The 21,611-nt window shown below is 41.8% G+C and overlaps 1 protein-coding gene across 1 annotated transcript in view; it reads right to left on the bottom strand.

The window, feature by feature from the left end:
• col7a1 (collagen, type VII, alpha 1) overlaps positions 1-21,611 on the bottom strand; it is a 224,309-nt gene that overhangs the window by 136,498 nt on the left and 66,200 nt on the right. Inside the window, 13 exon segments of the mRNA XM_034166636.1 lie at positions 80-139; positions 1,941-2,012; positions 2,286-2,318; positions 2,430-2,465; positions 2,587-2,622; positions 2,691-2,735; positions 2,824-2,859; positions 10,123-10,167; positions 10,258-10,293; positions 18,688-18,747; positions 18,831-18,902; positions 19,011-19,064; positions 19,192-19,218. Coding sequence (XP_034022527.1) covers positions 80-139; positions 1,941-2,012; positions 2,286-2,318; positions 2,430-2,465; positions 2,587-2,622; positions 2,691-2,735; positions 2,824-2,859; positions 10,123-10,167; positions 10,258-10,293; positions 18,688-18,747; positions 18,831-18,902; positions 19,011-19,064; positions 19,192-19,218 — 612 coding nt within the window.

Genomic DNA, 21,611 nt, shown 5'->3' with positions numbered 1-21,611 from the left:
ATCAAAGGAGTTGTAAACATTGTGATTGTACAGTTTATTCTACTACCAGAGCACCATTTGGGTTTAACTCTGAACTCACTCGTTCTCCACGCTCTCCTTTAGGTCCAGCCAAGTCTGTTCCTCCTGAGCCCGGGGCCCCCTTGCAGGATGAATAGATATGAAACACAAGAGAACAGGTAAGTCATTTGGACACACTGCAGTAATCACGTATATCCAATTCCTAAAACAGTACTAGGGACCCAAACCAAAAATGCGTGGGGGTATGGGTCAAGCTGTCTTGCCTTTGTGTGTGAACATGCTTAGTTCATGAGATCTGTTCACATGGTGCTTCATACAACCAGATGACAATGATGGGGGACCTTCATGGCTCTTACTGTTTCAGGAGAGCCAACACCACCCTAAAAGACTCATCCCACCCTGGTCAGCCTCTGTTTGAGCTACAGCCATCAGCCAGACGGTACAGGGCCATTAAAGCAAGTACAAATAGATTGGAAAAACAGTTTCTACCCAACTGCTGTTAGAGTTTTGAATGTCACTGGAACCAAATAACCAGGTCACATGCCACACTTGAAATGAGTGAAGTATTTCTTTATGCACAATATCCACTGCCACTGAAATATCCACAGTTCTGTACATACTTCTCTCCTTTTTATATATGTAATCTCTTTTTTTGTTACTTCATTCTTATATATTTTTTTTTTAATTTGCACTCTGGACATACCTTTTTCATTCTGTTAAATTTTATGTTTGTTTTCTTTTCTTTCCTAGACCTTTTTAAGTCTGCACATGGTTTACTCAGGTTTATATTTGCACTGAAAGGCTTGCACCTTACCTTTCATTGTACTTGTTACAACAATGTTATCTGTATTTGTATGACTGTCTTAGAATCAAGCTTTGGTGCATCATTTCTCCAAGTTTGTGTTCTCTCTCTGGGTCTGTTCTGAGGGACACTTTAGAATTTATATTTCATTATCCCAACTTTCATTATCCCAACCTTTTTTTTTCTTTTTGAAAATTACTTTAGCCATTTCTTGTTCAAGGCATGTTTTCGACCAGATCCAACAGTTTGTACCTGTGAAGACATGCAGTTGTGTGCATGAGACCCACACACTGTTTTCAACTGCAGTCTTCATTCATTTTCTATACCTGCTCACACCAATTAAGGGTCACAAGGGTGCTTGAACCTATTTGGGCAATCATATGGTAAAAGATAGGGTACACCCTGGAAAAGCCAACAGTCAATCGCAGGGCCAAATATGGATAAGCACATTCACACCTACAGTCAGTTTAAAGCTTCCAGTTCACCTAACCTGCATGTCTTTGGAGGTGGGAGGAAGCCAGAGAAACATGGAGAGAACATGCAAACTCCACACAGAAAGGACCAGGTTGGAAATGATTCTACAACCTCCTTGCACTATTCTACATGGGTGCTGTATGCCAAAACAGGAGAAGTCAGGAGAAGTAAAATCAGCTTGATGCTGTTGTGTTGCAGGGTATGTATTTATTACTAATTTGTTTGTGGTTATCCAATATTTTTTTGGAAATATATTTTTTCACCACAGGTTACAAAGGAGCCAGACCCAGAAATTTGTTCGTTGGTGAACGTTGGAAAATTCAGGCAAAAACAAACAATGCACCCCCTGTGGCGGCACATAAGTACCTACAGTATATACAGTAGAAAGAATTTGCTGGCTGACATGAAGGGATCGTGTTAAATGTGTACACTGTCTGTCAGCTTGTGCTCTGCTCGAGACAGCATGGTACAGGGTCAACGCATGTTGGGTTCTAAGCATAGACTCAAGACCATGTGCAAGTTTCTTGATTTCATTGTCGTTTATGTCCTTTCATTTTTGCTGACTTGAAAAATGAACCAATATGTGACTAAAACCTCTGAGCCGATGAGTTTTATGGTCCACTGTAGACCCCCAGTAGTCACTTACTTTCTCGCCTCTCGGCCCCTCTTCTCCTTTTTCTCCCTTTGCACCATCAGCAGCAGGCGGGCCCGGCTCTCCCTGTGAGAGAGAGGTGCAGGAGAACATACGCTCAAAAAATGGAGTCACTGGATTTCCATCTAATAAATATATGTAGTCTCAGCTAAATTAAATTAAATTAAATTATCTTGCATGGATGTACTTTTTTGAGTTGGGTCTACATATATTTATTAGATGGAAATCCTGCACATAATTGAATTGAGTTCATCCAATGAGTGATTTTCTTTAGTGTACCTACACGTAGTGTCATCACAGTGTACAGTGAGCTCTGTTAAACAATCTGTGATAACTCACCTGTTCTCCTTTCTTTCCTGGAGCCCCTGGAACCTGTAGGAGTTAGATAATGTGGCACAGACTCATTAAACTCATTAAACACACATCAAACTGTCACAGTGACAATAATGATCTCATGATTTAGCTTGTTATCTGATAACTCACAGTTCTCCCATGTTCTCCTCGTACACCTTTGTTTCCCTGGAAACAGACAAGTGCCTTCATCTTAGTTTGTCAGTTTATAAAATTAGATTATGAAATGTTTTATGGCTGAATCACGTTCTTGTTGGTCTGCTAATTGTCTTAAATGATTCCGTTTCACCTTTTCTCCTGTTGGTCCACTGGGGCCCTCTAACCCCTGGTGACAAATAGAGAGCCTTGATTATGAGAATCCATATATTTGCTACATAGTGTTCTGTCACTCACCCTCAGTCCTGGTGGTCCTGGGAGTCCTGGCTTACCCGGGTCCCCCTGACAGGCAACAATATTCAATCAAAGTAGTAAAACCCTCTAACCGAATATTAGCAAATCACAACTACAGCTACACTTTTATACTCACTCTCTCTCCGCTTTCACCACCCAGTCCTCTCTCCCCCTAATAAATTAATGAATAAATAATAAAAAAGAATTAAATTCATCAAAATTGGCCTATAAAGCAGTCTTTGTAACTGTTGTGTTGTTTTATGTAGTGTCTATGATGTATGCTGTTCTGAAGCTGAGCATGGCTCCTGTGCACAAATGATCTTACAATGAATAGCTGTCATATTTAATTTGGTGCCGTTTCATAAAATATCTCAGCTATAAATCTCTGTTATGTGGTAAAAATACTTGTGAGATACACATAAATTATACTCCTGTGATTTTCTTTACTAGATAGCAAACAGATGTCACAGTGCTACATTCAACCAATGGCCAGTTCAATCCAGCCTCGATTCTTCATGGTATGGATTCAACAAGGTGCTGGAAAGATTTCTAAGAGGTTTCTCATTTCTCAGACACAACAGCATCACATACTGACGGTGATGAAAGATGATTCTTGACAGGATGGATCTGTGATTTCATTGTCATTTATCGCCTCCAAATTTTAATGTAGGTAGTAAGTGTATTTCTTGGAATGCTGTGTTCTTTGTTATGTCCATATAACTCAATTTTAGTTTCATCAGTCCACAGCACCTTATTTCAAAATAAAGCTGGCTTGTTTGGAGCAGGTCTGTGGGTTGACTATGACTGTTCTCGCCATCCTTTGCTTCAGCTTATCTGACATTTTTCTTGGCCTGCCACTTCATGTCTTAACTAGTACTGTGCCTGCAGTCTTCCATTTCCTCACTATGTTCCTCACAGTGGAAACTGACAGCTGAAATTTCTGCGATAGCTTTTTGTATCCATCCCCTAAACCATGATGTTGAACAAGCTTTGTTTTCAGGTCATTTGAGAGTTGTTTAGAGGCTCCCATGTTACCACTCATTAGAAGAGATGCAAAGAGGGAAAACATTTGCAAATGGCCACCTTAAATACACTTTATCATGATTGGATTCACATGTGTAAGGAGGTCAAGGGTCGGTGAGCTTACCAATCCAATTTTGTGTTCCAGTAATTAGTGCCAAATGTATTCAAATCAATAAAATGACAAGGGTGCCCAAATTTATGCACCTGCCTAATTACCTTTAAATAATTATTGCACACTTTCTGTAAATACTAGAAACTTCATTTCACTTCTCAAATATCAGTGTGTTCATCTGCTATATGATATACACTCAACAAAAATATAAATGCAACACTTTTGGTTTTGCTCCCATTTTGTATGAGATGAACTCAAAGATCTAAAACTTTTTCCACATACAGAATATCACCATTTCTCTCAAATATTGTTCACAAACCAGTCTAAATCTGTGATAGTGAGCACTTCTCCTTTGCTGAGATAATCCATCCCACCTCACAGGTGTGCCATACCAAGATGCTGATTAGACACCATGATTAGTGCACAGGTGTGCCTTAGACTGCCCACAATAAAAGGCCACTCTGAAAGGTGCAGTTTTATCACACAGCACAATGCCACAGATGTCGCAAGATTTGAGGGAGCGTGCAGTTGGCATGCTGACAGCAGGAATGTCAACCAGAGCTGTTGCTCGTGTATTGAATGTTCATGTCTCAACCATAAGCCGTCTCCAAAGTCGTTTCAGAGAATTTCGCAGTACATCCAACCAGCCTCACAACCGCAGACCACGTGTAACCACACCAGCCCAGGACCTCCACATCCAACATGTTCACCTCCAAGATCGTCTGAGACCAGCCACTCGGACAGCTGCTGAAACAATCGGTTTGCATAACCAAAGAATTTCTGCACAAACTGTCAGAAACCGTCTCAGGGAAGCTCATCTGCATGCTCGTCGTCCTCATCGGGGTCTCGACCTGACTCCAGTTCGTCGTCGTAACCGACTTGAGTGGGCAAATGCTCACATTCGCTGGCATTTGGCACGTTGGAGAGGTGTTCTCTTCACGGATGATGCGAAGGAGATGTGTTGCACTGCATGAGGCAAATGGTGGTCACACCAGATACTGACTGGTATCCCCCCCCAATAAAACAAAACTGCACCTTTCAGAGTGGCCTTTTATTGTGGGCAGTCTAAGGCACACCTGTGCACTAATCATGGTGTCTAATCACCATTTTGGTATGCCACACCTGTGAGGTGGGATGGATTATCTCAGCAAAGAAGAAGTGCTCACTATCACAGATTTCGACTGGTTTGTGAACAATATTTGAGGGAAATGGTGATATTATGTATGTGGAAAAAGTTTTAGATCTTTGAGTTCATCTCATACAAAATGGGAGCAAAACCAAAAGTGTTGCGTTTATATTTTTGTTGAGTATATTTAACTGAAATTTCTGACCCAGACAACCAATGATTTATAAAGGAAAATCACGAAAATGATAAGGGGTGTCCAAACTTTTGCATAGAACTGTATCTCTGTGTTTCTGGGGGCGATGAGAGATGGTTTCTTCAGCCAGGTTCTGAGCACAAATACGTCATCGGCTAATAAATTATTATTTTATATAGCGTTGCATCAAGTGGGACAAAGCGTGGCGTCCTGTGGGACAAAGCAAGGTTCATTGGCACAATGAATCACGTGGCAGTGCGGGGATCAAATTTGTGCAACTGTCAAGGTGCCTTAACTCTTTAAAAAATGCTTTAAGTGTACGACATGCACTTACAGTTTGATGTGAACAGAAGTGGACCAGCTCAAAAGTTTATTCATTCAAGCCACTGGGTTTCAATGCAATTTTATCGTAAAGGTAACAAATTCTGAATAAGCGTGCAGTAGATCAGCAGAACGAATGAAACCAGTCCGTCTCTCCCCAACAACCACACTACGTTCAAAATAATCTAAATTTCATTTCCGCCCCAGTTTGAACTTGAGTAGATCATCTTGATCATGTCTGTTAGGGGCTGAACAGACGAGTCAATCCGACATCCGGTCAACTCTATTACTGTAGCAGCAGTGCTGGACCAGACTTACCCCTATTCTGAGATGCCTCTCCAAACATCAGATGAAAAAAAAGAAAAAAAAAAACGTGTACAAAGAGGCCAGAAAGTAGCAGTCAATCTGCTCTGTGTACGCCTGGTCCTGTCAGATATCAAAAACTAAGCAGAGAAAAAACATGCGCTATGTGTTTCTCCTGGTCAGGCATCCCATGTAAAATGTGCAAATCCTGATGCGGGTTTATACTATGGTGGCTAGGGCAGCCAAAGACAAAAATACAGAAGCCAGAAGGGGGTCCAGACCTTCAACAGCAATTTCGGGAATAGCCAAGAAATAACTTAATTTCCTGCCACTCTGCACAGATGCACAGTTGCCTTGTGTTATTCAAGACCAAAAAAATAAAACTGTGACTGGAAGGTCCACAATGATGAGGAGAAGTGTTAAAACAGGTGTCACACAGGACCGGACAGACAGAGACATGCCTCATTATATCACAATCAGGACACGTCTGTGCAAGGAGTCCAATAATATGTGATCTGGTTATAAAACATTAATCAGTTTTTATGCAGGAAATAGCATGAATGTCAAGAAAGCAGATACTGATATGGTCAACCGCTGCTTTCAACCACCAGATAAAACCAGGACAAAAAAAAAAAGGATTCTTCCATTGGTTCCTAGATGCCTAAACCATGTACACTTACAAGTTAACCGGTGGCCAAATAAAAGAAAAAAGCTATTCTGATAACTTATAAAGTGTACCAAAGTATCTTGTGTATGTTTTTGGGAAATGTGAACTTAACACACAATAGGTTGGATCTTGTGTAACTTTTATTTTTTCTTATATTACTTGTACCATGTAGGTGTTGTTTTTGCTGCTGAGCAACCAGTTGTTGTTTGTATTTGTGAAAAAGATATTTGCATGAGGACTTAGCATGTGCATAAATATTTTAAAGATACAGATTATAGGTCTCTGTAAATCACCCCGGTTCATTGACCCTTGACCTGACTTTCACGACATAACTGTCAACTTTAAGGGCTCTTTCATACATAGTACGAATGTGGTTGACTTGCGCATGAAGTGCACAGGAAGAAGGAATCGTATGCAATACGTGTAAAATCATAGCTGCACCTAACGCCTCGTACACCTGTTGCTACAACTATTTGCACACACCAGCGCCTGAAAGACAGAGTGTGCACTGTGAGAGCCCATTGAACCCTCTTGGGCAGGTGTCGGCCAAATTCCAGTTGACACACACAAACATCTAACACCGCTCGCTTGCACTTAGAAAATGTGTGGCCATTCGCACTATCATCACAAAAATAGTCAGCAGACAATCACTGTCAAGCTGGATGTGAAATTTGTCTATGTGTTCCCACAACTGTGGAGCTGCAAAAAGCCACACATGTGGTGAATGCGTCTTGCACATGTGCACGTGTGTTGTGTGTCCTCCGTGAGGCGCATGTCTCTGCCTGCTTTCCTCACGTGGAAATATATAAAACGCCTTTTGCATTTGTGCTGGGCTGCAGCGGCCGCACACAGCACACCTCCTTCATTTCCTTGTTGATTTCAGACATTATTTTGCACCAATTACAGGTAGCGCAGTGGTAAAGTTTCCATCTGGTAATCAGATCTTATAGGTTCGAATCCTGTGAGTGGCAATTTTTTTTTTTTTATTTAACCATGGGGTTCTGTATTGCATCCCCTTTTATGTATTATTTATATCAACCCAATGACATTCACTAATTATACAGTTGGTTTTTATTTTATTTTCCTCCACATCAGCGGCACGATGTGGTGCTCACACGACACCATCACATGCATGACACCATCGCACCGGGATCGTGCACGCCTACCCGTCGGCTCGATGTTTTCGTGGTTTGCTCATATAAGCTGTTGCGCTGTGAGTCACCCAGATTTGTACTTAATCGTACTATGTGTGAAGGGGCCCTAAAGAACATGAAATTGTGTTGGTCTAGTATCTACCACATTTGCTGATTAGATATTACTTTAATTAACAGTTGAGCAGACGTACCTGCTTGCTGTTGTGCTGTTTCATTCATTGCTGCATTAATTTTAGTTTCATTGCTTCTTGTTTATAATTTTATCTGCCTCATCTACAGTCCAGCATCGACCAGCTCTGAATGGAATCTTGCACCTATCAAAATGTGCACTCCATTCCCAGGCTCTTCTTTGAATTTGTAATTTCTGTAATTTAAGTATTTAGCATGAAATTTAACATTTCAGAGTGGCCTTTTATCGTGGCCTAAGGCACACCTGTGCAATAATCATGCAGGGTCCAGGTCACACTCTCAGATTCTTATGAAAAAATTCACAGGTGGTCCTATACCAGAGATATGTAAAACCCCAAAATATTAGGTCTGTATCTCAAATAGTGTTGAAGGCACAGCCCCTGGAAATTTTAGTTAATTATTTGAATTTTACCAAACGAGGCTCTCTGTGCACTTTCCAACATGAATATCTCCAATTAAATGGCATGCACAGCTTTGAAAGTAAGTGTCTAGGGCTAACTTTTCCTGTAGAATTAAAAAATCTTGTCAGATTTTGTATATCTTGTACCCATTTTCCTTCACAAGGCTCTGAAAATGTTTGAAAATCAAAAACGCAAAAAAATTCTACTACCTTCAAGTGCTTATTACTCAAAAAGTATACTAGGTAAAGCAAAGTTTTTTTTTTTTTCTCCTATTAGTTTGACATATTGCTATTTCAGGAGTGACAGAACATTTTTACTAATATGCTCGTTTTTAAAAAAATTTAAAAATTACCTGTTTCACATCCTCATTTGGCCATGTGGCCATTTGAATAACAGTTTCATCTTTTCACAATGACTTCTTACATATCTAAATACGATATAATCAAAAAATTGTGTTGTTACTGACCTTCCTGTTGGAGCTATGATTTTTTTTGTGTGACATTTTTAACACCTAAACCATGGAAGGAGCATCCTTCAGCTCTCTGTTTCACTTATTCTGTGCACATCTTTAAAAAGTACAGAAGGACACGGTCATTCAAACAATTTGTTTTGTGATTATATTGCCTCCTGTGGGCTTTTTTATCCTGTTTAATGGATTTTATTTAGCTTTAAATTGGTTTTCTCCACTTTTATGTGTTTCCTTTATCTTTAAACCTGCTTCCAAAGGCAGCGCAATCTAGGAATTGCTCAACTGTGTGTGTGTGTGTGTGTGTGTGTGTGTGTGTGTGTGTGTGTGTGTGTGTGTGTGTGTGTGTGTGTGTGTGTGTGTGTGTGTGTGTGTGTGTGTGTGTGTGTGTGTCTGCCTATTTGTTTGTGTATCCATGTGGTCAATGCGAATGCAATCTCAAAGACTATACATGTCAAGGTAAACAGTTATACTCAAGATCACTTCACTAATACCTTGGTCAAACTGGATGTTGAGTGTATTTGATTGTAACTGTGGCCACCAGGGGGCTGTGTCTCTGAAACCTCATGTATGTGATATCTCAATCGAAAGTTTGTGTATTAAGGTGAAACTTTGGACCGAAGGTCACCTCATTAAAACCTGAGAAAAGTCTGACATTGCTCACATTTAGTTCTAATTATTGCCACCAGGGGGCAGATCATCTAACCTTGTGTATACTATATTGTAGCAGAGTTTGTGTACCAAGGTGAAACTTTGTAAACAAGGTAGATTCACAAAGACCTTGGGCAGGCTTAACGTTGGATGTGTATGATTCTAATTGTGACAACCAGGGAACAGACTCTCTGTAACTTAGTGTATGTGATAATACCACATAACGCCACAACGGCTTCATAGATCGTGAAGTAAAGAAGTAAGTGAAGTAATCTTGCTACTGGAGGTTACACTTGCCATGTTTGATATTTAGTTCCGTGATGAATGTGCCCCTGTGTAATCTGTTCATAACTGTAATGCACTTTCTGTTTCCTGGTATGCAAAACTACGCATAAATAAACTTCGCTTGCTTACGACTTTGTGGATAAAAAATAATCCTGCAGCAGGAAGTGACACAGTCAGAGCCTTGACTCAACATTTTCTGCTACATCATATGTTCTTACATAAATAATGAATATTTTATGAGCATTTGCTGCCTGCACTATGAATAAAAACATGCATAGACACAGAAGGTGCCTTTCTGTTCAGGAACAAATTCTCTGTGGTATATTTTTAGCCCGCTGTGTCTCAACCTCTTTCTAATGAACATATGTGCGCTTGATGACACCCACATCAAGCGGAGCGACACTGCTGAATTAGTAATGCTCTGACTTGGTTATTTTAGTGGAGCTGCTTGTGCTCTTTCCTCAGAAGCTGTCAGTGTGTGCATGTGTGTTTGGAGTATACAGGCAGGCAGACTGATGGTGTGATTGTGAGCGATGTGACTCACCCTGTCTCCCTGTAATCCAGGCTCACCTGGCTGTCCGCGGTCACCCTGTCAGCGTAACACACAGGGAAAGTGCTCATTCTTCTCCTGCTTCTCTGCACAAATGATTTGTGTGTCTTCTTTTTTTAATGACGTTACCTTGCTGCCGATTTCTCCCGGAGGCCCACGAGGACCCTACAAGAAATAAGCAGCCTTCTTAAAACCACATAAAGTCAACATATAGTACAGATTTTCACGCAGTATATCATGAACAATAATTCACAAATATATTGGACAACTGTAACCACGTGTAGGTGCTCATATTCTCTGAATGATCTCTAAGAGGCGTTTTATCACCAAATCAGCAACAACATGTAAATTCACAATTCAATAGTTATGAGTCTGACTCACTTGAAACTGTGCAAACACTATCTTGGTCCAAAGCTCAAAGTTTCCAAGAATTTAGACATTCCCAAAACATCTGTGATTGTCTATCACTGCATATACTTTGATTGAATTCTAAATACAGATGTGGATAAAGTCTTTATTACAAATTTAGATATACTGATATGTTCAGCGAGGGGCTTACTTCTATTTACTGCCTTTTAATTTTTCAGTCATCATCATTCCATATTTACTAAAAAGAGCCACACTTTGCATGACCAGGTTTTTATCCAGCAAGGTCAAGTCAGGTCTAGAACATGCACTGTGCCATTGTTGCTGCATCCACCACAACATGGACCCACCCTGGGTCCAAGATGATAACCAACCAGGCAGATAACTGGTGCATCTCCACCTCTGAAAAGGAACCATCTGTCTGTTGTACTCAGGTTGAAGCATGGGCCTCCCCTACACTGAGGCATCTGTGTGCTGGATCATGTCCACAGAAACATACCACATGGCCAAGAGGTTGAAGCTGACATTTCCTTACAATGCAAATCATACTCCTTATCTGAGTCTCCCTAATTAACTGCTCCTTTAATGCAAAGACATTCCAGTGATCCACAAGAAGAGAGCTGGTACCAAATCCATCCTTTCATCACCTGAGGTCACTGGTCAGCATCCAACTCTCAAACCATAAAGTAAGACAGGAAACACCAGGACCTTAAAGACTTGGACCTTCATTCTCATGTAAAGATATCGGCATTTCCAAACACCTCTGTCCACCTCATGACTCCATTCCCAAGCATCTCCAGCTCTTTAATTCAGAGGAACATAAGACATGAATGTCAGTGCGAAGGGAAGTGAGTGTCAGTACACGTGTCACTAAGTTCCTGTGAAAAGAAGGAGCAACCGACATAAACCATGTCGGTTTATGTCGGTTGCTCCTTCCCAAAACAGGAGATTAAACTGCGTGTGCTTTATCTATGTATAATTTAACACATTTTATAGGATAGTATAGATAGATAGATAGATAGATAGATATTTTTACACTGAAAGCACAATTTTTACTATTATTTCAATCCACATCTCCTGTTTACACATTTATTTACTGTAGATTATTGTTAACTGTATATGTACATCTTCTTAATTATTATTTTTATTTTTTGCTCTATGTAATACTTGCTTTGACAATGTAAATGTATGTTTCCAATGTCAATAAAGCTCCACTGAAATGAAAAATGAAATGAGGGTCTCTCCATAGGTTTAACACTTTCACCATACAGATACACTTCTGATGATTGAGTCCAGGAAGTCACTGAAAGCTTTGATCTACATGTCATCATCATCATCATCATCAATTTTATTTATATAGCGCCAAATCACAACAAACAGTTGCCCCAAGGCACTTTATATTGTAAGGCAAGGCCATACAATAATTACGTAAAAACCCCAACGGTCAAAACGACCCCCTGTGAGCAAGCACTTGGCGACAGTGGGAAGGAAAAACTCCCTTTTACAGGAAGAAACCTCCAGCAGAACCAGGCTCAGGGAGGGGCAGTCTTCTGCTGGGACTGGTTGGGGCTGAGGGAGAGAACCAAGAAAAAGACATGCTGTGGAGGGGAGCAGAGATCAATCACTAATGATTAAATGCAGAGTGGTGCATACAGAGCAAAAAGAGAAAGAAACACTCAGTGCATCATGGGAACCCCCCAGCAGTCTAAGTCTATAGCAGCATAACTAAGGGATGGTTCAGGGTCACCTGATCCAGCCCTAACTATAAGCTTTAGCAAAAAGGAAAGTTTTAAGCCTAATCTTAAAAGTAGAGAGGGTGTCTGTCTCCCTGATCCGAATTGGGAGCTGGTTCCACAGGAGAGGAGTCTGAAAGCTGAAGGCTCTGCCTCCCATTCTACTCTTACAAACCCTAGGAACTACAAGTAAGCCTGCAGTCTGAGAGCGAAGCGCTCTATTGGGGTGATATGGTACTATGAGGTCCCTAAGATAAGATGGGACCTGATTATTCAAAACCTTATAAGTAAGAAGAAGAATTTTAAATTCTATTCTAGAATTAACCGGAAGCCAATGAAGAGAGGCCAATATGGGTGAGATATGCTCTCTCCTTCTAGTCCCCGTTAGTACTCTAGCTGCAGCATTTTGAATTAACTGAAGGCTTTTCAGGGAACTTTTAGGACAACCTAATAATAATAAATTACAATAGTCCAGCCTAGAGGAAATAAATGCATGAATTAGTTTTTCAGCATCACTCTGAGACAAGACCTTTCTAATTTAGAGATATTGCGTAAATGCAAAAAGCAGTCCTACATATTTGTTTAATATGCGCTTTGAATGACATATCCTGATCAAAAATGACTCCAAGATTTCTCACAGTATTACTAGAGGTCAGGGTAATGCCATCCAGAGTAAGGATCTGGTTAGACACCATGTTTCTAAGAATTGTGGGGCCAAGTACAATAACTTCAGTTTTTCTGAGTTTAAAAGCAGGAAATTAGCGGTCATCCATGTCTTTATGTCTGTAAGACAATCCTGCAGTTTAGCTAATTGGTGTGTGTCCTCTGGCTTCATGGATAGATAAAGCTGGGTATCATCTGCGTAACAATGAAAATTTAAGCAATGCCGTCTAATAATACTGCCTAAGGGAAGCATGTATAAAGTGAATAAAATTGGTCCTAGCACAGAACCTTGTGGAACTCCATAATTAACCTTAGTCTGTGAAGAAAATTCCCCATTTACATGAACAAATTGTAATCTATTAGATAAATATGATTCAAACCACCACAACGCAGTGCCTTTAATACCTATGGCATGCTTTAATCTCTGTAATAAAATTTTATGGTCAACAGTATCAAAAGCAGCACTGAGGTCTAACAGAACAAGCACAGAGATGAGTCCACTGTCTGAGGCCATAAGAAGATCATTTGAAACCTTCACTAATGCTGTTTCTGTACTATGATGAATTCTAAAACCTGAGTGAAACTCTTCAAATAGACCATTCCTCTGCAGATGATCAGTTAGCTGTTTTACAACTACCCTTTCAAGAATTTTTGAGAGAAAAGGAAGGTTGGAGATTGGCCTATAATTAGCTAAGATAGCTGGTCAGTGCAAGACCATCATAAACCCAGATACATATCAAGTACTACAAACAGAATATGATTAACTGGATTCATTCCAACACCAAAGTCAATATGTTCCTTGCTTTTATCTAAGTCTCATCACTAATATGTTTGAGGATTCATGTTAAACATCATAAAAGCACCACAATTATATGTATACGTGTGCATGTAGAAATGTTCTACACAAAGTGTAGCCCTGAAACAGCTCATTTTAGACTTGTACACATGTCACTATATGGACACCTGGTTGACACGCCCACTCAGATGGTCTGCTATCTGTCACATACCCACATGGTCTGTGAGAGTGAGATGGAGAAACACAGAAGGGTTGAACCAAGTCAGATGAAGTCTGCTGGCATCAAGATGGCGCCGAGGCAAGAGCTCACCTGTGTGCTATGTGTTTTATGTTGTTTTTATTCGTTTTTCAAACACTTGCCACTGTCACGTACGATCGTGAATTACTTACTCAGATCCGGGATAAAGTTGGTGGCCTATCCCATGTAATCCCTGAACTGAGGTGCGCTGACTTTAATGTTTGCCCCACGCGAGGCTATAGGGGCCAAGAGTCAAGTCAGGGGAGCCGAGAGCAGAGCGAGGGGACCGGGCGAAGCCGTGTATGCCGCCGACCTGAGCTCCACGATGGGGACGCCTACAGCCATCAGCGTAGGAAGCGTAAGCACAGGGGAAAACAAGGAGGTCTGCTCGTCAAACTCTGCGAACGCCCCTGCAAAGTCCCGCTGTCATCTATCTACTTGGCGAACGTCCAGTCTCTGCCAAACAAAACGGATGACCTGCTGAGCCGCATCCAGACCCAGCACCAGGCCAGAGATTGCTCCGTGTACTGCCTGTCGGAGACATGGCTCTGCAGTGAGGTGCCGGACTCTGCCATTCAGCCGCCGGGCTTCTCTGTCTACCGCTCCGAAAGAGTGAGAGAACGCACCGGGAAGTCAAAAGGAGGAGATGTGTGTTTTCTTATTAATGAACGCTGGTGCACTGACACTGTTATAATGAATCAAACTTGCACAGCTAACCTGGAGTGCCTTGTCATCAAATGTCGCCCCTTTTATCTCCCCCAAGAGTTCTCTGTAATGTTTTTATGCGCTGTCTACATTCATCCACGGGCTGACATTTCTGATGCGCTTAGTGATTTGAGTGACATTATACATACTTATGAAAACTCTCACCCAAACTCAGTGATTATTGTGGCTGGGGACTTTAATAAAAGTAACTTTAAAACGGTCTCACCTTACGGAAGCGTATTGCATTCACTGGATTAAGGCTTTTAAATCTGGTGACCATGCTGCTTGCAAGCAAGCCAGATTCTCTTTGGAGCGGTCTATCAGAGCCGCAAAACGCTCCTGCGGTAACAAAATTGAAGGTTACCTCAATGCAGATGACCCACATCTAATGTGGGAGGGACTGAATGCTGCAACCTCCTGGAAACCTAAAGGAGCGAGCACTACTGACTTTGATCCTTCATTGCCAAATGATCTTAATCAGTTTTATTGTAGATTTGAAACTGGGAACACTGAGTCTGTTGTCTTTTCAATTGAGCAGAGTGGACTTACCATCACTCTGGAGGAAGTCCAAAGGGTTTTGTCCAGGACCAAGGTGAGGAAGGCCCCTGGACTGGACAGAATCCCACCCCGGGTGCTCAAACTGTGTGCAGAGCAACTAGCTCCTGTTTTAACAGATCTTTTTAACTTGTCACTGAGGTACTGCACTGTCCCCTAAACTTTTAAAAAGTCAGACATAATACCAGTACCTAAGAAGATGCCTGTGACCTGTTTTAATGACTATCGGCCTGTGGCCTTAACCTCTGTTTTAATGAAGGCATTTGAGCGTCTGGTGTTGGACTACATTAAAAGTCAAATACCAGTGTCTGTGGACCTGCTCCAATTTTCTTACAGACGCAGCAGGAGTGTCGAAGATGCCATCTCCTTCACGCTGAACTTGTCGTGTGGGCCGCTGAAGAGGAGGTACTGCTGGCCCACCACCACCAGATGGCGCCCTGCTTGGAGTGCGGGCTCCAAGCACGAGAGGGCGTCGGAGCCGCTGGAGGTGACAGCTGTCATCTATCAACACCAGCTGTCACCCATCACCACCACTATAAAGACCGGACTGCAACTCCACCTCCTCGCCGAGAAATCTTCTACCATACAGGTAATTCTCTGCTAAACCTTAAAATTCGAGTATTAGTCTGATCTCTTTTTGCAGCCGTTTTCCTGGGACGGATACACTGTCTGCGGAGTTGGCGTTTGGTGTGGACTGCGATGGCTTCGCCTCACACCCCACCCAGATAAGTGGTTATCCCAGGAGCTGCACGAGTGTGTGATTGGAGGTGGAGGTTCTCCCTCCTTAACTGAACACAGACTGTGGGATTACTGAGTGTGCGGACTCACACTCATCCAGAACTGTTTCTGTTTTCTGCCAGCAGTACCGGGTCTGACTGCTGAAGACAGTGGCCACCTGGGGCGCAGGGCTTGGCGGCTCCGGTGTTCTTCAGGTCCGTTGGTGGTGAGGCTTGTGTGGGTTGCGGCTTTTCTCTCACCGGATGTCTCCTATCTTCGAGCCTGCCACACGTCACCTTTTTGTCGGATTGATATAACACATATTTGTATCTGTCTGTATTACGTTGTGCACCTTCACAACATTAAATTGTTACTTTTTGGCTATTCCATTGTCCCTTCATTAACGCCCCCTGTTGTGGGTCCGTGTCACGACACTTCCCCAACAGAACTCTGTGTATAAGCACTTGGATAAAGGAAAATCTTATGTCCGAATGCTTTTTATAGACTACAGCTCTGCCTTTAATTCCCTTGTTCCAGTGCAGCTCATTTACAAATTGAAAACTCTTGGCTTATGTGATGCCATTTGCAAATGGATTTTAAACGTTTTAACTGGTAGACCACAGAGGGTTAAAATTAACAACTGTTTTTCAAATGTACTTCTTGTGAATACAGGTTCTCCTCAAGGATGTATTTTAAGTCCTCTGCTCTACACTTTGTACACATATGATTGTGTTGCGTCTTTCCCAATAATATGATCATCAAATATGCAGATGATACTACTGTTATTGGTCTTGTTAATTCAGATGGTGATGACTCTAATTATCAGTCAGAGGTACAGTATGTAGTCCAGTGGAGTGAACAAAATCATTTAGTTCTTAACACTTCCAAAACAAATGAACTGATTATTGACTTTGGGAAAAGTATGTAATGTTCACTTGCCTATTATTATTAACAACACAGAGGTACAGAGGGTTGACAGTGTGAAATTTCTTGGTGTGACCCTTTCTAATTGTAGCGGGATGAAAGTCCCGGGTCCCAATTGAAAAGACGTTCCCGCTAGCTTGGCTAACGGGGAGTTCCCCTTTGGCTGACCTGGTAGAGGAACGGTCTTTAGGTGCGAGCCGCGTGGGTTCGATCCCCCACCGTCGTCCCAGCCACGAAGGTCCTGCTGCTTCATAATGATTTGAGCTGGCATGCTAACACTCAAACTATTGCCAAAAAGTCCAGACAGCGGCTCTATTTTCTACACAAACTTAAGGAGTTTACGCTAAATAAGCACATTCTTTTAAACTTTTATCACTGTGCTGTTGAAAGTCTCCTTATAAACTGTATCTCTGCGTGGTTTGGAAATCTTACATGTAAAGAAAAAAAAGCTTTAAACAGAGTGGTGTGTTCTGCTCGCAGGGTAACAGGCTGTGAGCTGACAGCCCTGGAGGACATTTTTAAAGGCAGGCTTCTTTCTCGGGCATTACTGATCATTAATGACCCCACCCATCCTGTTAAAAACATATTTGTGTTGTGAAAGTGTAGTGACACGGACCCACAACAGGGGGCGCAAAGGAACGGACAATAGAAGAAGTCAAATCTGAACACTTTACTGTTGTGAATGCCACAACTACACACAGCAGATTTCAGAATGAATACAAAGTCAATCAATCAAGGTGTCGTGTGGGCAGGCTCGACGATAGGAGACGTCCGTCTGGAGAAGAACCGGAACCACACGATTTCCTCCGCCACCGAACCAGGAGAATACTGGAGCCGCCAAGTCCCGAGTTCCCCCAGGTGGCCACCGTCTCAGCGTGTCGGATCTGGTACTGCTGGCAAAGAGCAAAAACAGTCAGCAAGTTCGTCTTCTAATAGTCAGGTGGGAAAAACACCTCCACCTTAACACCAGAAACTCGGCACGTGCAGTATTTGTGAGTACTTAACACAGTTTGGCGTGGGGAGCAAAGACCTCAGCCCTCCACATACCACAAACCCAGCCTCCAGCTGCAAGCACTCACAGGAACGACTGCAAAAGTACAGAAGCAAAAACTGTATAACTCGTAAATGGCTGAGCTGATTACCTCCTTGATAGGACGATATCTCGGCGACGTGGTGGAGGTGTCGTCCTGCTTTTATTTGGGGTGAGGCGCAGATGATTGGTGACAGCTGTCATAGCCGATGAGTGACAGCTGTCAACCCTGCCGCTCTTGGGAGGTGGCAGCGCCCTCTCATGCCTGAAGCCCGCACTTCAGACAGGGCGCCCTCTGGTGGTGGGCCAGCAGTACCTCCTCTTCTGGCGGCCCACACAACAATTTGAGCTCCTTCCTTCAGGGAAACGCTATCGTTCCATTAAATACACCACGTCTCGCCATGCAAACAGCTTCTTTCCACAAGCTGTTATGGTTTTGAACTGTGCACACTGACTGACAAGCACTTTACTGTTTTTTATTATCTCTTATTGCTCTTATTGCTTTTATTGTGGCAAGTGTTATTTATTCATTTATTATTTATTTCTTTGTGTCCCTGTCTTTAAAATGTATGTTTATGCACACTAAGCTCTTGCAACGTTTTTTCCAATGTAGTTTTACTGCAAATGGCAAATAAACTGAAACTAAAACTGAACTGAAACTGAAACAGGTCATGTTCTTTGACACCCAAACACTACTGTGATGTTTCAAAGGATGCAGCACTGCTGCATATTTTAGATCAGATTTCTTTTCAAGACACCTGCTAACTTATATTTGCTCCTTGAAAAGGTGAAAAATATGGCCTCCTTTAACCCTCACGTGTGTCTGACCTACCCTGTCCCCAGGCTCTCCTGCCCTCCCTGGAGGTCCCGCTGAGCCTTGAACACTCTCGCCCTGAAAAACAACCATATGCCATTCCTCAAAGATAAACACTGTAAATGCAAAACCATTCATCAATCAATTTAATCTGTAGCTACCTTGTCTCCTTTGCTGCCCTGTGGTCCAGCTAGCCCTCTAGGACCCTGAGCCCCTGGAGGTCCTGGAGCTCCCTGATAATAAAACTGCAATCAGTAAATGCAAAACACACTCCCACCACACACACAGCTCATCTGTGCCGTGCACATGCTGACACACTGGCAGACAATGACAGCACTTACTGGGGAGCCCTGATCGCCCTTTATGGCCACACCACTGCCAACTCCAGGAGGCCCCTGTCACCAAAAAGTGTGTGAGAGAGAGAGAGAAAGCGAGAGTGAGTATCTAAGGAGAATCATTGCGCTGGGCTGTTTGTCACGATATTCTGCAGTGAGAGCACCACATGGTGATGATGTCACTCACCCTGTCTCCTGGGCTGCCTTTGTCTCCCTGCATAGAGAGAGAGAACACCAAACACTGTTACTGACACAAAGACACATTTACACACACATTTCATTTACATAATCATCTTCACAGGTGGACTCAGGTGGACAGTTTTTAATTTGGTATTTGAACTTTGACAAGCCTTTCATGCTTTTATTATTGTATTGTTATTGAGATGTTCTAATTTTTACAATAGAGAGTACCTTGAAATATTCTACATGAAAGTCTTATATAAATAAATGTATTATTATTATTACTACTACCCATATTGAAACTCCATGGGGTGCTCTGTATCTCAAACAGAAGAAAGAGAAAAAATTATTTTAAAACATGAAAATAATAAATAAAAACATCCACAATGCAAATTCCTCAAAAGCCACTCCAAATGGTAACTTTGAGAAATGTCACTGAAACAGTTTGCGGGTTATTGCCCCGTTTACACTGGACTGGGACCTATATGTGTACAGGGGTGTGCATAACTGGTACTCATTGTGCTTGTGTGTGCTAAAAATCATTGATGCACAGCAGCATCATTATTTTTAGCACTTAAAAATTATGTGCCGGTTATGTGCATGTCTGCCTATATAAGACCTACAAGATCATGACATTTTGTCAACTCTCACAAGTCTGGTCTCCGTTGTGATCTGTTATTTGCATTTACACCAAGCTTGCATTGTGACTGAATTGTGCGAGTGATAAATATGTTAATATCCTCGATCACTGATGCAGCCCCATGCAGAGTCAATTGAAAGTCTATTACGACCCAGAGGATCAAGTTGAGAGTTAGTTGAGACATGTTAGAGTTGATCAAGACCGATTATGAGACCCATGTATCTGTTAACTGGTGGCACAACTTGTGTGAGTGTTTTAAACAGTTCAATACACTCACACACCTGATTGATGGCGACCAAGAGGGATCTTTTTTCTGACCATGGAGACCCCATTGTGACCAGCCTTCAACCCCAGGGGGAGTCACTGAGAGTGACGGCGAGCAGGGGCTGTTTTTCGATCACAACTTGGTTGTAGACTTGGTGTAAACGGGGTGTTATGCATAAAAATGTCTACCACCCTCAGCTGACATCACGCATTAAAATATTTTATGGTATACAAAATTACATCATGGACTACAGTGACTACTCCTGAAATTCAAAATGACACTCACTGTGGTTATTCTGTACAAAATATAAATAACCTCCAAAGTCTCTGGTTTAAAGGGAAACCCAATTCAAGCCCTTTCAAAAAAAAAAAAAAAAAAAGTGGCTCAATGCTACCACCGTGTGTGAGAGTCTTACAATAACAACAGCTGAATGTGGGACCAGCAGCTGGTGTCACACGACAAAAGTTAACCTTTTTCTGTATTACGCAGAGTGTCACATGCACCTTCCTTCATGATCCATTAATCAACATATTTGCCCTTTAAAGGCTCACTGCATCTGTATTGTAATTACTTTTACTGCAATGGTGGCAAAGACAAGAAAAAATATGGCTTCTATTTATTTCAGATGGTAAAATGTTTGCTTATATAATCATGTTTTTCAACCATTATGGGAGACGAGGGATAAGAGATGGTCAGAACAGAAAGCTGATCACTGCTCATTTGAAAACAGCACACATTTTGAGTCAATGTGTGGTCCCCCCCCCCACACACACACATACTTTTTTATAGCTGTGAATGAGAACGTGATGTTCACCCAACATGAGGATTTGATTCCTAAGTGAATCTATCTGATGTTGGCTTAAAGTCAGTAACATGTGCTTATCTCTGTTATGGACATCCTTTGTAATAGAAGTCAATACCACAGAGCCAGACACAAGAACTAGAGGATTGCCCATGTGCCACTAAGGAGGCAGCACCGCCATCACTGAAAAGGACAACTGTTCAGAGGGAGTCAACTGGATTGTTTACCTGTTTAACATTGTACTACTTTCAATCTAATCCAATCTACTTTATTTATATAGCACATTTAACAACAAAGATGTTTCCAAAGTGCTGTACATAGAATAAACATAGATAAGACCCCAAAAGTCATGAAATAAATAAAAATAAGTAAAATAACAATAAAAATAAATAAAAACATGCAAAAATAAAAAACTCATAAAATCAACAGAAATAAATAAATACAGCATACAAAAGATAAAACCAATAAAATCAACCTGAATAAAAAACAGTAAAAAACCAAACAATAAAACAGAGGACCACACAACTCACACGGTGTTAAAAACCAGAGAATAAAAGTGTGTCTTCAGACAAGACCTAAAACACTCCACTCTGGGGGTTGTTTGGACGTGGAGAGTCTGGCACCAGCCACAGAGAAAGCCCTGTCCCCCCTGGTTTTAAGTCTCGTCTTAGGCACCACAAGCTGGAAATGACCCTCAGACCTCAGAGCACGCGCCGGAGA

This window comes from Thalassophryne amazonica, chromosome 3, assembly GCF_902500255.1.
Source record: "Thalassophryne amazonica chromosome 3, fThaAma1.1, whole genome shotgun sequence".
Classification (NCBI taxonomy): domain Eukaryota; kingdom Metazoa; phylum Chordata; class Actinopteri; order Batrachoidiformes; family Batrachoididae; genus Thalassophryne; species Thalassophryne amazonica.
The sequence above is the reverse complement of the archived record's forward strand: the minus strand, read 5'-3'. Positions and strand labels throughout refer to the sequence as shown.